Here is a 15,148-nt window from a genome sequence, read left to right as displayed (position 1 = left end):
ATGGGTACCATTTAGCGCCCACAAGGATGTTGTGTAATAAACAGAACTTGCTCCACCTGAAAGGTGAGGGAAGAGGCCCAAGAAGTTAAGTGACTTGCCCAGGTGGCAAGCAAAGAGATTTGAACCTCACAGGAGGCCAAGCAAGGTTCAAACTAACTCCAATTCCTGAAGTGGCTCCTCCAGGCATCACCGAAAGTCCTCTCAAGTAGAAAGAGGCTTTTCAAGAATTGAAGACACAATTTCATAAGCCCAGATCTGGAGAGTCTCAGAGCAAGTGTTGAAGAGATAGTATGTGTAGGGTTTGTGAGAGCAAGCCAGACCGTGCGTGAGGGCGAGGCAGCCCTTGCAGTATTGTTAGGAGAGTCGGTTGGTTTTGAGGTGACTTCTGGGCTGTTCTCAAGACCCTCTTGGACCAAAGATATTTCCAACTTTATTTTAGGTGAAGGGATTTACTTCCTGAAGGAGAATCCTGGTCCGGAGGAGGGTTGCACTTTAGACCTTGTGTGACCTTGACTTCATGCCTGATTCTAGAACCTGACCCTGCAGTGATCTTATAGCAATCCTGAGCTGACTGCTCACGCATCTCTGTGCCCCACTTAACTCTTTTGTTGAGCTGGGCCAAAGAATGGAGGCATATACCTGCAGGACCCTATCATAAACGCCATCGGCCTCAGCCAGCGCAGAGCTTGGGGAAAGAGTTCTCGTTTATAAAAAGGGCTTTTCTTTCCTTGCACCTTGTCTCCATCCCCGGGACTGTCTAGGAGATCTGGGGCTTCCAAGATCCTTTACCCCAGTCTGATTACACAGGATAAGGATTTGGGTCTTCCTCTGTGTCTGACGGAATGTTAACCAGGATGGTATCAGGCAGCTAGGAAAAGTGCAAGGCTTGAATGTAAAAGGTCAAAGCAGCCTCTCCTTTAACTCTGCTTTTATTTACATTTCCTGAAAACCTGTGTCAACGGGTAGGGATTGACAAAGGGAAATAGTAAAGGACAGAGTTTGCTACAGCTTGTTTCTGGAAACTGTTGGTGAGGCTTGTTTGAATTTGTATAACATCTCTAAGCCTAAGAAGGTTAAAATTAAGACAGCACACAATGAGCGCACATGAAGAGATGAACTGGGAGTTCCAGCTCAAATCCCGTTTTCTGTGGCCGAGTCCTTGAGAAATTGCCAGCAATTCATTTCCCTTAGCCCTCAGTTTTTAAGCTACCAGATAGGAAAGGGCCACCCAATTGCCCACCTTAGCATTGGTCGGAGGTACAGATGGGTGTTGAGAATCTTGCAGATACAAGATGATGCCTAAATGCTCAATTAGAAGAAAAATTTCTCCCCACAAAGTGCTTTTTAAGAAATCGTTTCCCAGCTTCCATTTTAAAAAAGGAGAGACATCTCACCGGAATTACTGGTGTCTTCTAGGAAGCAAGAGAACACAGTGCAGATCTTGGCCTTAATCACACGGACAGGCATTTGGTGGCTCCCCCACTGCCTCCACCCCCACACACACACACTCCCCACACCACCCCCAGCCCCTGGGAACAGGTGCTTGCGCAGCTCTTCCCTGCCTGGACCACTTCCTATAGTTTATTCTCATGCTGCCATCTATAGGTGCTCACGCATTATCACAAGCTGAGCCAGGCCTCTGACTTCCCTGTCTGGTTCAAATCAGAGCTGTAAAAGGGGCGCTGAGTCAGCCTCTGGGTTCTTCTCAGGCAATCTCTTTTTCAGGTGCATGCTCCCACATATCTTGCTTTTCCCAGCGGGGGCGAGAACAACTTCAGAGGGGAGGCAGAGCCTGAGAGTTGGCTTTGGAGCTGCTCTGAGCTGCTTGGGGGTGGGGAGGGTGCAGGGGAGAGGAGCTTCTAGGGAGGGAAGTCATGAGACCGTCCATTCCCATCCATCCCGTAGGTGAACACCTTCCAGGCTGTTCTGGTGTCCGACGGATCCTACACGTTTACGCTCTTCAATTATTATGAGATCAACTGGACCACTGGGACGGCGAGCGGCGGTGACCCCCTGACCGGCCTTGGCGGAGTGATGGCACAGGTAGGTGGCTCTCCATTTCATCTCCATCATGTTTCTGAAGCATGGCTCTCTGTTGATGCTGCTCAGCATCCTGGAGGGAATCCTGCCAAGCTCCTCTAGCTTTTACCTAGAGAAGTGTGTCTGATTGGGCAGGTGGACTAATGAGGCTAATGTTGCCCATCCTTGATATCTTCATCTCGGTGTGGCATGACCTGGGTGAGCCTTTCTCACCTGGAATAGTGGCCCTGGGGGACACCAGGAAAAGGGGCCTCCTGATTTCTGTGTGCTGGGTTCTGCAAATAATGTGCTGGGGTCGGTTAACCCACAAGGGTGGTGTTTGTGTTCAAGTCTCATCTTCCTTTTGTGCTCTAGGCAGGATTTAATGGTGGAAACCTCACCAATTTCTTCAGCCTCCCGGGGTCAAGAACCCCTGATATTGTGAATATCCAAGAGACCACGAACGTCAATGTTCCAGGCCGTTGGGCATTTAAAGTTGACGGGAAGGAAATTGACCCAGCCAATGGCTGCACCTCCAGAGGTAAAGGCTTTTCCTCTTCTCCATGGCAAAGTGGGGTTTGCTTAGTGTAGATTGACAGGCAGGCTTTTAAGCCACGGGGGCGGGCTTGTTCCTGATGCCTTCCTCTTTTGACATGTCTCAGCTGGGTAATGGAGATCAAGGTAATTTTAGCATGCACATTCATCACACCAGGAGCTGAAACCCTGCATTTGCTCCACAGCAGTTTCCGTAGTCCTTGTCTCGGGTACGAACACAGCTGCCACTTCGAAATGACTCCAAAGTGGACATGGCTCTGGAGCGATCACTCAGCCAGAGGGACAGAAGGGAGCCCTCCCGTTTAACGTTATTTTTGTCGTTATTGTTGTTGTTGCCATTCCCTGCCTTTCCATTTTTCTTCTCCTCTTTACTCCTGCTCTGCCATCTGCACTTTGTCGATCCACAGGAGTGGGCGAGCTCGGAGCGTTGCCAAGTCTCCACGAGAGTAAACCAGAGCTTCCCAGGATGATTAGAAAGAAAGGGGAGAGAGCATCATCATCGTCTTCAGGGTGGCTTCTCCTAAACTCCTCGCTGCAGCAGCAAAACACACAGGAATTCTTTTTTTGGGGGGGGGGGTGTCAAAGCTGGTTTTAGGTCTGTGTGAACAAGCGGTAGTAGAACCTCTCCGAATTTTCTTTACATTGACATCCAAAGTTTGGGGCCTTCTCTGAACCACCAAAACCTCTTTGAATGTGCAAAACAGCTCAGGACTCGCCCAAGAACATCCTGGATTGTAGATTCCTGCTTCTCACATGCCTAAAAATATTCAGAAAACCGTATTTCTGTTAGTATTTCTGCTTCTGGAGTGGAGGTTAGAGCAACTAGAAGTAGGAAATCATCCATTCAGCTGTCTGTTCACCCAACCGTCTACTCATCCATCCACTTAGCCCGCCAGCCATTGCTTCTTTCCAAAGAACATTTCAAAGCCCCAGCCAGGTATTGGCGTCTCCACTAGGTGTTGGGAGATGAAGCTCTGGTTCCCATGATGCTGCTGTGGAAAGAAAGACAGCCACCAGAACAATGATGACACAATATAAGACATACTGTGATGGACAAGAGGGTAGGCGGCTGTGGAAGCACAGAGGAAGACCCTGGGGAAAGTGTTTGTAGATGTTTAAGAAAAGTTTTGGGTTATGATGCAGATTTCAGGAGGTCTCTTGCCCCCTTGGATAGAAAGCGTGGTCTGGGGACCTGCATGTCTCAGCAGCTCTGGGAGGCCTCAGATTCCTCTTTTGACTCAGCTTCAGCTTATGTAATATGCAGCAAAACCTAGTTCACCTGGCCTGAAATGGCCACGCTCTCTGCCCCATTCCCTGCACTGTGGTCAGGCTTGATCAAACCTCCTGACTTTGCTCTAACAGAAAGGTCATCTGTACAGATGGCCTGCCTGGGCATCCTTGTCTCTGTGGACTCTGTAAAGTCCTCCATGTTCCAAATAGTAAATCAATGTTTTTGGAGCTGAGCCGGTATGAAACTAGATGGCAAAGAACCTAGCTGTAAAGCTCCCCTGTCTTTCAGAGATGGTGCCCTCCTCCCTTACAGAGTGTAAAGACAGCTTCACTTAAGGTCTGCGAGAGATACCAGCCAATACCACCTTATCTCTCTCCTCTTTATGGCCTGGACTAGGGACCTACCCAATGCCTCGGCCCCTGTGGCTGTGCAACCTAAGTGCCCAGGGACAGCCTCTCGCCTGAGTCCTGGGAATGAAATGCTGTGATAATGGAAAACATTGGCTTGCAGACCCATAGAGCTGGTCAGATGCCAGCCGTGTATAAAGTCTCCACTTTGACTTCATTCTTCTCGCCCTGAGTTATGGGTTTGGGTTTTACATACAGGACAAATCCAATATCCTTCTACAGACTGCCGTGCATTTTGATGTGCCACTGGACATATATCAATCTAATGAGAATTGGGTTTGCCCTGGGTGATAGCAGGGGGAAATTTGCATAGTGCTGGTTTATTATATCATCATTTTGCAAACAAAATTATCTCCGAGAGTCTACCTTTTGGTCCAAACCTCCTCTATTCAAAGGCATTTTCCTCTCATTTATTGGAAGCCTGAAAAAGCAGAGACTGGAAATCATACTTAGTGGAGGCTGTTAAACTGTATGCAGCCTGGGCCGGTGCCAAAGAGCATTGAGGTTCAGGACCTGTCTTCAGGACTGATGCATATGACCTGCTGGGAATGTGAATAAATCCATTATCCCATATTTGGGCTCTGTTCTCAACAGGTACGAAACGTAATTGCCTTGGGAGACATCATTGTTCCTGTTGCACAGATACAGAGAGGACTGGTCCTGAGGCACCCATGCCTGCTGTTTGGGTCAATCTTGCAGCCTATGCTCTTCACTAAGTATTCAGTGTTACAAAAAACCCTGAGCAATCTTTCCAAACTACAGTTTTAAGCTATGGTGAACTCCTGGTGTATGACATTATTTACTTTGCTTCTTTTTTTGTAATCTTTTCTTTCACTTTTTTTTTTAAGATTTTATTTATTTATTTGAGAGAGAGACAGAGATAGGGGCAGAGAGCACAGGCGGGGAAGGAAGGGAGAAGCAGGCTCCCCACTGAGCAGGGAGCCCGATGAGGGCTCCATCCCAGGTTCCTGGAATCATGACCTGAGCCAAAGGCAGACGCTTAACCAACTGAACCACCCAAGTGCCCCCATTATTTACATTTCTTAATGTTGTATCTTTGATGCTTTCCTTTTCAGACATTCTCAATTTACAAATGCCTCCACCTCTATCAATATGTGCCGACTTGTTAGAGCCTCGTTGTTCCCCTTGTGATGAGGCAATAACACTGCCCACATTTTACAGGTCAGAAGCCTGAGGCAGAGGGAAGTAAGCCAGTAGTCTTGGAAGCTGATGGCAGAGCTGTGACCACTTTCCAGGTCTCTTGGCTCTGACACCCAACTGAGGAAGGACAAGATCACAGGCCCCTACCCAAGATGCTTCTATTTTAATTGAGGGTTGATATTAACAGCTGGCAAAGTTGGAAGATTTGGTGGCCAGTGGGGTGGGGGAGAGATCATGTATTTGGGCAAATGGTTTTAAGGACTGATTGTCTACCAAATAAATAGTAGTAAATATTTTTTAAATTAGCACACACACACACACACACACACACACACACACTCGCTTCTCCTCCTGACCTGGATTCTGTTGAGAAGTTCTGCTCCATGGATAAAGATGAGAAGCACTAGATTTGGGCAGGGCCTGGGGTGGAGAGAAGACAACTTGTATAATGCAGGTTCTGTGTAAGCAGTGCCTGCAGGATTTATGAGCCCTTGAAGTCAGAGTTCAGCCCTTCCAGAATCCTCCCAGGGAGTTTGGGGTTTAAACTTGTGTGTCTGACTCCTGAGTCATGCTTATTGATCTCTTCTGGCACCTACAGGGCCCCCAACAAATGTTTGCTGAATGAATGAGTGAGTGAACGAGTCCACAAATTAGCATGTGAAGCAACTGTATTGCTTAGTTACGAGGATAAACTGGACCTGTTTCCAGAACACCCTTCTTCTTATTCCTGATGGGAAGGATGTGATTCCTGTGGGTCATAGCCTTTGCTGTGGATTAAGATGATATGTCCTCCCTTGAATGAGAGTGTGCTTCTCAGGTGTGGAGACAATGATGCCAAGAGGTAGCCTGGGACACCCACAGCCTGGGCCTGGAACCTGGCCTTACCCCTGAGTGGCTGAGCGCTCCGAAGCCTCAGTTTCCTCTTCTGTCAAGTGAGGTGGATAACACCTGCCAAGTAGGGTTCTTGTGTGGATTACAGGGTATAATGCAGGGAGCGCATCAGCCACCTGCCTGGCACAGAGGGTAAGTGCTCAATAAATGTTGGCTCTCGTGTCATTCTTCCGCAGGACAGTTCCTTCGGCGAGGGGAAGTGTTTTGGGATGACCTGAACTGTACCATCAAGTGCCGCTGCCTGGACTTCAACAACGAGATCTACTGCCAGGACGCCTCCTGCAGCCCCTATGAAGTGTGTGAACCCAAAGGCAAATTCTACTACTGCAGCCCCGTGGAGACCAGCACGTGCGTGGTGTTCGGGGAGCCACACTACCACACTTTTGATGGCTTCCTCTTCCACTTCCAAGGCTCCTGTGCCTACCTGTTGGCCCGACAGTGTTTGCAGACTTCCAGCCTCCCCTTCTTCAGCGTGGAGGCCAAGAACGAACACCGTGGGGGCTCTGCCGTCTCCTGGGTGAAGGAGCTCTCTGTGGAGTTGAATGGCTACAAGATTCTCATCCCCAAGGGAAGCTACGGAAAAGTCAAGGTGAGACCCTCTCCATCCCTCCTGGGAAGATGGAGAAGCTGGAGGTTCTTCAGTCCGGGGAAGACTTTCTCAGAGCTGCCGGTTCTGCTGTGTGATGTCCGTACCAAAGAGATGCGTGGCTCTTCTTGCAAATATCTTGTAAAAAATTTTTATGACGCTAAATGTTATTTGTACAAGAGCCCACCCCAGCTCTCTCCTTGATATGCCTGTCTGCTATAGGACTTCAAGTACATTTACATTCCTAGTTACCTCATATACACGGATATACACAGACACACAGGCTCTCACACACACAGACACACATATGTGCACACATGTCCAAGCTACTTCTGAAGTTACTGGGAAGAGAGGTAAGCTCAATTTCTCACGGACCTGGCTTGCAACAGTGGTAGCCACATGGTCATGTCCTGGAGATGGTGCAAACGCAGGGTACACACTCATGACTCAGTACAGCCTGTCATTAACCGTCCTCACCCATCCACCATCCTGTTTGCCTACGAGCTACTGCTTTATTGTTAGAGAAAGCTCCAAATTGTTCAGTGTTTCCAGAGGCACTACTTGTGTGGACACCTGGACTAGGCTTGGTGAGCTCTTGGGGGGTGAGGGGTGGGGCAGGGGGCAGGTTCTGTGAAAGCTTTGTCCAAACACCCTTTAATAGGATCCCTACTCCTACCTGGAATGAGAGAGAGGAAGGCGGGCCTCTGCCGGTCTGTTTAGCATATGCAAATGATTCCTGTCACCGTCCACCTGGATTTCAAGCCGGGCATCCATAAAGGCGGGGGAGCAAAAAGCCACTAGCAATTACTCAATTTGTGGAGGCCCTAATTTTCACATGTTAATGCCAACCTTGTCGCAACCACGTATTTATTCAAGCAATAACAGCCGAGACCACAAGGGGTTGATTGCTGTCACCCCGTGCAATCCTTAATCCCCATGCTTGGAGGTCATTACAGAGATTATAAACCAGAAAGGATGCCAATGAGGGGATTTCTTTCCTTCTTCTTCTTCTTCTTTTTTTTTTGTTTTTTAAATATGTGTTGTAGTTTTAATTGACACAGCATGTCCAACAAAAGGCAGGGCCAAGGAACTAATTTCACTTTCTCTAGCTCTGTGTGTCCTAGGTCTGTACAGCTTATCACGGTCATAATTAGGAAAGTGAGTTTTTACTGTGGCTGAAATGCCAATTTGCTTATTATTTGGTTAGTCTCTCTAGGGACAGTTCTGCATATCGCATCAAGGTAAGAGTTCAGGTACAGAAGTTCAGAGTTTTTCCCTTTTAAATTTCTATCATGCTGTTGAGCACGATACTTCTCCTTGTAAATGTGAATGTGAAGCATTGTAGATAGATGCTACTATTGCAAGCTAGAAAAACGTTCCCCAGCCTTCCCCTGCTCGCCTGTATTCTGGGGATGATATGTATGATATCTGTAGGTGAGGAAGAAAGCTTTAAGCTTTATTTCTATTTTCCATTTTGATTAAAATTCTTTTTCACTCACAGTCAGACTTTTTGTCAGAAGGAAAGGGGCACTGTCATTTCTTTCAGGCCCAGCGGCTCTGCTAATTTTGTATGGGTCTTTTCCATCGTCCAAGCGTAGGGCATGGATTCCTCAATTTTCTGTAGCGACAGGGAGTTGTGGATATGAATGTAAATGTTTCAGAAAGAAAAGGTTATGCGACTCCAACTGTCAGCTAACAATGGCTTCCTTTTCCTTTTGCCAAATGGCTTCCAAGTGTCTCTGGATACACCTGCTCTGCTGAGAGGGTGGCTCCTTGGCCGGCGGAGCCCCCACCCAGGGTGAAGTGGGGACAGGCAGGGAGAGGGATGGGAAGCACGAAGGAAATGTCTGGGGGGCAGCTGACTTCTCCAGACACACTCGCCCTGGCCGGGAATGGCCAGTAAGATCTGTTCTTGCAAAGTACAGATCACCTTTCTTTCAAAATATTTTATTTATTTATTCATGAGAGACACACAGAGAGACACAGAGACACAGGCAGAGGGAGAAGTAGGCTCCATTCAGGAGCCCGGAATGGGACTCAATCCCTGGACCAGGGCTCATGCCCTGAGCCTAAGGCAGATGCTCAACCACTTAGCTTATTTCCCAAGCCTATGCACCACTGAGCCACCCAGGCGTCCCTGGGGACTGGTTTCTATATATTAATTTCCCCCCTTTGGATTGTCCTCAAATAACAGAACAAACCATTCAGGATTGTATATGCTAATAGAGACAGGGCTCTAGGGCTGTATTTGGACTTAGCTACCCCTACTCAGCACTGGGACAGAGGTAGCAGAGAGCAGTGGCTTTGGAGCCCAGCCCCATCACCTACCAATCATGCAAGCCCTGAACCTCAATTTCCTCATCAGCAAAAGGAGAAGATGATAAGGTCCTTCTATGTTTGTCATGAGGATGAAATACAACAGCCACATGAGCAATATCTAGTATAAAGCTTGACACCCAGTAAGCACCTTATACATGGCAGTTCCCACATTGCCATTGCCACTGAAATCTCTTTTCATTCTAAGACCTATGCTTCTACAATTCTACTTCCCTCTCCTAACCTCCCCCCTACCCACATCCTGTCAGAGAGGAATTATTAGAATATAGAGAGAAGGGAAGGGAAGAGGTGAGGTTCATCTCCTGCTGGCTAGTTGAGAATTGAGGCCTGGGACTGGAGGAATGAAATAAGAAATCATCCAGGAGCTCCTCCTTGGAGCACTGTGGGAGACAAACACAGTGACTCTCTAATTTGTGGTTTAAACAGAGACACGTTTCATGTGGGAGTGAACGGGAGTGCAATGAACACTTACATCAGGAAGGAAGGTATAAACCAGGCCAGTGTGGTGCCTGTGGTCAGCCCAGGACTTAAGTCAGTCTAAGTGTGACAAGATCCAGTGCAGAGAAATGAGAGTGGGGGAGAGGGGCGGCAACTGTTGCAATATTCAGAGATGGCCCACCCCATGGCTCCTGCTTCAAGACACAGAATACTGCCCTTTGTTAGCAGGAGTTTGAGAGTGGAGGAGGGTGCTCAGCAACTGGCATGTTTGGCACTTAAAATTATACCAACCTTGGGGAAGGTTTCATTTCTATCTCAGCATGGACAGCACATAAAAGTCATCCTGTGCCCTTGCTAGCTGACCTTCCTTATAGTATGGTTTTTCTCACCCTTATTGGCTAACCTGCTACCTAGGAGATAAGGATGGATCAATCAATTCTCAGGGTTTTCTTTCTACTTGTAGCTCTCTGTGGGATGGCTTATTTCCCAAGCCTATTTTTTTGTCCCCTCCCTGATTTTGTCCTACTAATCTCTAGAGACAGGCAATTGCACATGGCATTTACCTTGGTAAATCTTCGAGTGATGCTGGGACAAGCTACTACCTCACATCCTAGAAAACTCGGGAAGTAGCAACTATGGTGGCCATGAAGACCCTTGTCTTCCCTGCATACCTGAAATTGGTATGGGTCCAGTGCCTTGACTATGCATTTACAGGCTGCCCCACCTAGGACTGAGCTAGGCTAACCATCCCATGCCAAACCACAAACATGATGTCTACAGGTGCTAGGCATGTTAAATCTAAAAAAAAGAAGAAAGTGAACTCTCTTTGTTGGAGGCTTCTCAAGCCACCTACTTACATGAGTCAGACACTTGGGACTCACTCTTGACTGTTCCCCCACTTCTCACTCCCCACTGCAAAAAACCATGAGGACTGAGTGGACTCCATGAGCTCATCCCACCCTCGCGTGTCTTATGTAGTTTGGGCCTTGATGCCCCATTCCCCTGGACTTGTACATCAGTTCCCTGTCTGGTTTCTCTGCTTCTAATCTTGACATGCTGGCCAGAGTGGGCTTTCTGAAATGCAAATCTAACTAGGTCATTCCCTTACTTAAAACCTTTTGGGGCCTTCACTGCAGAATAGAAATCCAAGTTGTCTTATTTGTTTTTGTTTTTGTGGAGTTTGTTTTGTTTTGACACATGGCTTAAAGTGCCCTCCAAGGTCTATTCCCACTAGGGAGGCCAGAGAAATTCTCTTAAAACGGAAGTCAGATTGTGTCAATCTTTTGCTCTTGGCTCTCCATCTTGCTCAGAGTCAAGGCCAAAGTCTTTACAATGGCCGACAAAGGTCTACCTGTTCTGACTGCTTTTACCTCTCTGGCATCATCTACCACTGCCCTCTCCCTACTGTCCCTGCTCCAGCCACGCCAGCCCCTTGAGGTCCTGGGAGCATCCAGGCACACTCTACCTTAGGGCCTGGCTGTCACCTCTGTGTGATCCACTCTCACCCCAGATAACAGCATGGCTTCCTTCCTCATCTCAAATGTCCCCTTCCCTGGCCATCCTATTTCAAGTTAAGAACCCTCTTCCCTAGCACTTTGATCCACATTTCCTTGCTCTGTTCTTCTGCATAACACTTACCAAGCATACCAGGCATATATTTTATTTATTTATTTTGTTTGTTGTTGGTCTCCTCAACTAAAATATAAGTTCCTTGGGGCAGAGATGTGCGTCCTGTTTCACTCATTGCTAATCCCCAACTCCTAGGAGAGTGTTTGACACACAGAAAGGCCTAAATCACCATCTGTTGAGTGTGAATGGACCATGGACCTTGCCTGTGTCTCCAGCCACCCCTTCGTCTCCAGCCACCCCTTCCCCTCTGCAGTCCAGTAACACCGGATGAATGTCCCCACACTCGCGCAGCTGTTTCTAACCATGCTGCCTTTATTCTCTTGTCCTGCAATTCCCTGCCCCCACTCTTTCTTTGGCCACTTCTGTTCATCTTTAAAGACCCCGGGCAGACTTAACTGTCTCCAAAAAGTCTTGTCTGACTCCCCCAGGCTGGATATAGTGTTCATTTACTGTTCTCTCATTGCATGATCCATTAATGCAGATTTAAAACAGTGTGTTATAGATATCTATTTGTGTTTCTCTTCCTCAGTAGAGTGAGACCTCCGTGAGGGGCAGGGGCAAGTATTTTCTTTAAAAATTTTTTAAATTTAAATTTAATTAATTAACATGTAATGCATTATTGGTTTCAGAAGTAGAGTTCAGAGATTCAAAAGTGTTATACAGCACCCAGTGCTCATTCCATCATGTGTCCTCCTTATGCCCATCCCCCACCTGCCTCCTTATGCCTCCTTATGCCCTCCTTATGCCCATCCCCCACCTGCCTCCCCCTCCAGTGACCCTCAGTGTGTTTCCCATATTTAAGAGTCTCGTATGTTTTGTCTCCCTCTCAGATTTCATCTTGTTTTATTTTTTCCTCTCTTACCCTATGATCCTGTTTTGTTTCTTAAATTCCACATATGAGTGAGATCATAAGATAATTGTCTTTCTCTGATTGACTTATTTCACTTAGCATAATATCCTCTAGTTCCATCCATGTCGTTGCAAATAGCAAGAGTTCATCTTTTTTGATGGCTGAATAATAGTTATTTTCTTTGTTCTTTATTTCTCAGCACCTAACATAGTGCTTGGTACCCAGTAAGCATTTAAATTTGTTGGCTGTTGCTGAGTGATTACACGATACAGTCCTGTAACAGAGGTAACAGAGTGAAACACTCAGAGAATAATACCAGGGCAGCGTCAAAGCTAAATTGTGGGGACCAGCTTATGGTACACATTTCAGCTGGGAGGAGGGGTCAGGGACTGCTATAGGCCCTAGTGACGAGGTCAGGCAAAATATGTGACTCCAGCTGAGACTTAAAGGAATGAATTTGGAAGAGTAAAAAAGGAAAGGCACGGTGACCTGTCTTTACCGAAAAGATCTGAAGCTAGCCATAGAGCCAGCCAGGAAGGATTGACAGCCACCTGGTCCCCAGAGAAGTCTAGAATGATGGTGGCCACGCACATCTGTCATGGCTCAAATGCACACAGTGCTCGGCTGACCCACGCCACCCTGCTTTTGTGGGTTGCCCCAGGCCTCTGTCTTGATGGAAGGCAAGCTTCCTGGAGCCCTGGTTTTGGGGGGGGGGCATTCTCTCTGGAGCACTGAGTCGCTTTGCCTCCCTTTCCCGACCTCAGCCGGACCCACTGCCCTGGCACCTGCTCACCTGCCTTTTACCATTACTGTTGTTGGCAGGTTAATGACCTAGTGACTTCCTTGCCGGTCACGTTAGACTTGGGGGCGGTGAAAATCTACCAGAGTGGCATGTCTACGGCCGTGGAAACGGATTTTGGGCTCTTAGTGACGTTTGACGGCCAGCACTACGCCTCCATTTCCATCCCAGGCTCCTATATCAACTCCACGTGCGGGCTCTGTGGGAACTACAATAAAAACCCGCTGGACGACTTCCTGCGCCCCGACGGCAGGCCGGCCACGTCCGTGCTGGACCTCGGGGAGAGCTGGCGGGTGTACCACGCCGACTGGAAGTGCGACTCGGGCTGCGTGGACAACTGCACCGTGTGTGATGCGGCCACCGAAGCGCTCTTCTTCGGGCCCGACTACTGTGGCTTCCTCAACAAGACGGACGGGCCCCTGTGGGAGTGCGGCACCGCCGTGGACCCCACGGCCTTCGTGCACAGCTGCGTGTACGACCTGTGCAGCGTGAGGGACAACGGGACGCTCCTCTGTCAAGCCATCCAGGCCTACGCGCTCGTGTGCCAAGGCCTCGGCATCCCCATCGGAGACTGGCGGGTCCAGACCGGGTGCGGTAAGCTGGCATCCTGTCCCCACGCAAGGCCGTGCCTGTGCAGGGGGCTGGGGAGAGGCTGTCCGGGCTCCACCAGAAATCTCCTTGTTGAGCCAAATGCCCAAGAGTGAGAGTGACGTTAAAATAGCCATATATCGTGAAGAATGAAGGGTCAAAGATCTCTACTTTCCTCCCCCACCCAACAGCATAGCCAGAAAACAAGAAACTGCCGATGGGCATAAATGGTCCAGGGACACAGAATGCGTGGCAGGAAATGCTTGGCTGGAGGAAGGGACGGCTCTCCCAGAGTTCAGCCAGGCAGTGGGGTTTTCAGAGGTGGAAGCATTTACCTTTGTGGCCACTGGGTAAACACAGACGCTGGTCTGAGTAATCCCCACCAGCTTTGGGGGAAATCATTCACCTCCCAAATGGAACCAACAGCATTTGTTCTGTGGCTCTTTCTTCTCCACCTTCCATTCCTCTAGCTTCTGTGTCTCTGGCTCTGCAGCTTTCCTCTGACCCACTGGTGTCGGTGGGAAAAGGGCTGCAGCCAGGGAGCATAGAATATCGGGAAAGGAAACCCTTTTTCGGAAACGCTAAGCAGTTAGGGAAAGCCCCAACAGTGTGGGAAAGTTGAGTTTCTTTAGACCTACCTTTTCCATTAAGTGTTTTGTACCATTTAGTCGTCTTGTTCTCCCCTTCTGTCCCAAGTAAACCTCTCTTTTCCTGGTTATGTAAATTCTTAACATAAGCCAACAAAAGAACAGCTTCTCAGAATTCTGTTCTTTTCCTGGCCTTTGGTTTTTTCCACGTGAGCACACAGAACATTATATCCATTCATTTTAGATTCCCATGCAGATGAGAAGTTTTCAAAGTTTCGTTCGGTTCCAAGGCTAAAGGGAGGTTGTTTTTTTTTTTTTTTTTCCCCTATCACTGTCTATTGGATTCACAAAATCATCATGTATCAGCTTCAATTCTTAGAGAGTTGATCAAAACTCTAAGAGACAGTGTTTTCTTGTTGCTTCGTTGTGTGATTGACTAGCCTCTATGATGCCTGGATCATCCAAATCCTGACTCAACTTGAGATTTTGGCTTTTTTTTTTTTTTGGTATAATCTAAGACCCTTGTATAATCTAAGAGCATCCACAATGCCTAACTAAATTGCCCATAATGGCTATTTTCTTCCCCTAGTGGTACTACTTTCCTACCTTCCACATTCCCCCCACCTCTCTCATGTTAGTGGGATGAATTCTAGTTGATCCAGACAGCTAGTTTACCAGTCCCTTGAGCCCCTGCCTCTTGCAGTCAACCCGACTCAAATATTTATGTAGACTCAGATGGACTTAAAATAAGAACCGACATTTCTGAGGCAAAAAGGGCCTTGAGAAGGCATCTATTTCCAACCTAGTCTGGAGGAGCAGGTGCGCACATAATCCTCAGATAACCAAGGTTCTTTCTTATTTTTAAGACCGCAGAGTATTCATTTTCACAGCCTTCTCTGCCCAACGAGGTATTTTCGAGTGTCCTCCCTGTTAGAAATTTCATGTTTTCAAGCGGCTGCTCCCACAGTTACATTTTTCATTTGTCCTGCAAGTTGGATCTGTTTTTTTCTCCTAAGAATGGGCCGGGCTGTTTAAGATCAGATCAACCTCTAGGTCCATCAGTCGAAGAT

At 47.8% G+C, this 15,148-nt stretch overlaps 1 protein-coding gene across 1 annotated transcript in view; it reads left to right on the top strand.

The window, feature by feature from the left end:
* Nucleotides 1-15,148, top strand: part of LOC112920310 (tubulin-specific chaperone cofactor E-like protein) — a 156,303-nt gene that overhangs the window by 95,250 nt on the left and 45,905 nt on the right. The window contains exons 12-15 of the mRNA XM_072729513.1: nt 1,906-2,043; nt 2,395-2,560; nt 6,441-6,853; nt 12,927-13,497. Of these exons, the coding sequence (XP_072585614.1) occupies nt 1,906-2,043; nt 2,395-2,560; nt 6,441-6,853; nt 12,927-13,497 (1,288 nt within the window). The remainder of the gene's footprint in view (nt 1-1,905; nt 2,044-2,394; nt 2,561-6,440; nt 6,854-12,926; nt 13,498-15,148) is intronic.

Source organism: Vulpes vulpes, chromosome 12 (genome assembly GCF_048418805.1).
Source record: "Vulpes vulpes isolate BD-2025 chromosome 12, VulVul3, whole genome shotgun sequence".
Classification (NCBI taxonomy): domain Eukaryota; kingdom Metazoa; phylum Chordata; class Mammalia; order Carnivora; family Canidae; genus Vulpes; species Vulpes vulpes.
The sequence above is the reverse complement of the archived record's forward strand: the minus strand, read 5'-3'. Positions and strand labels throughout refer to the sequence as shown.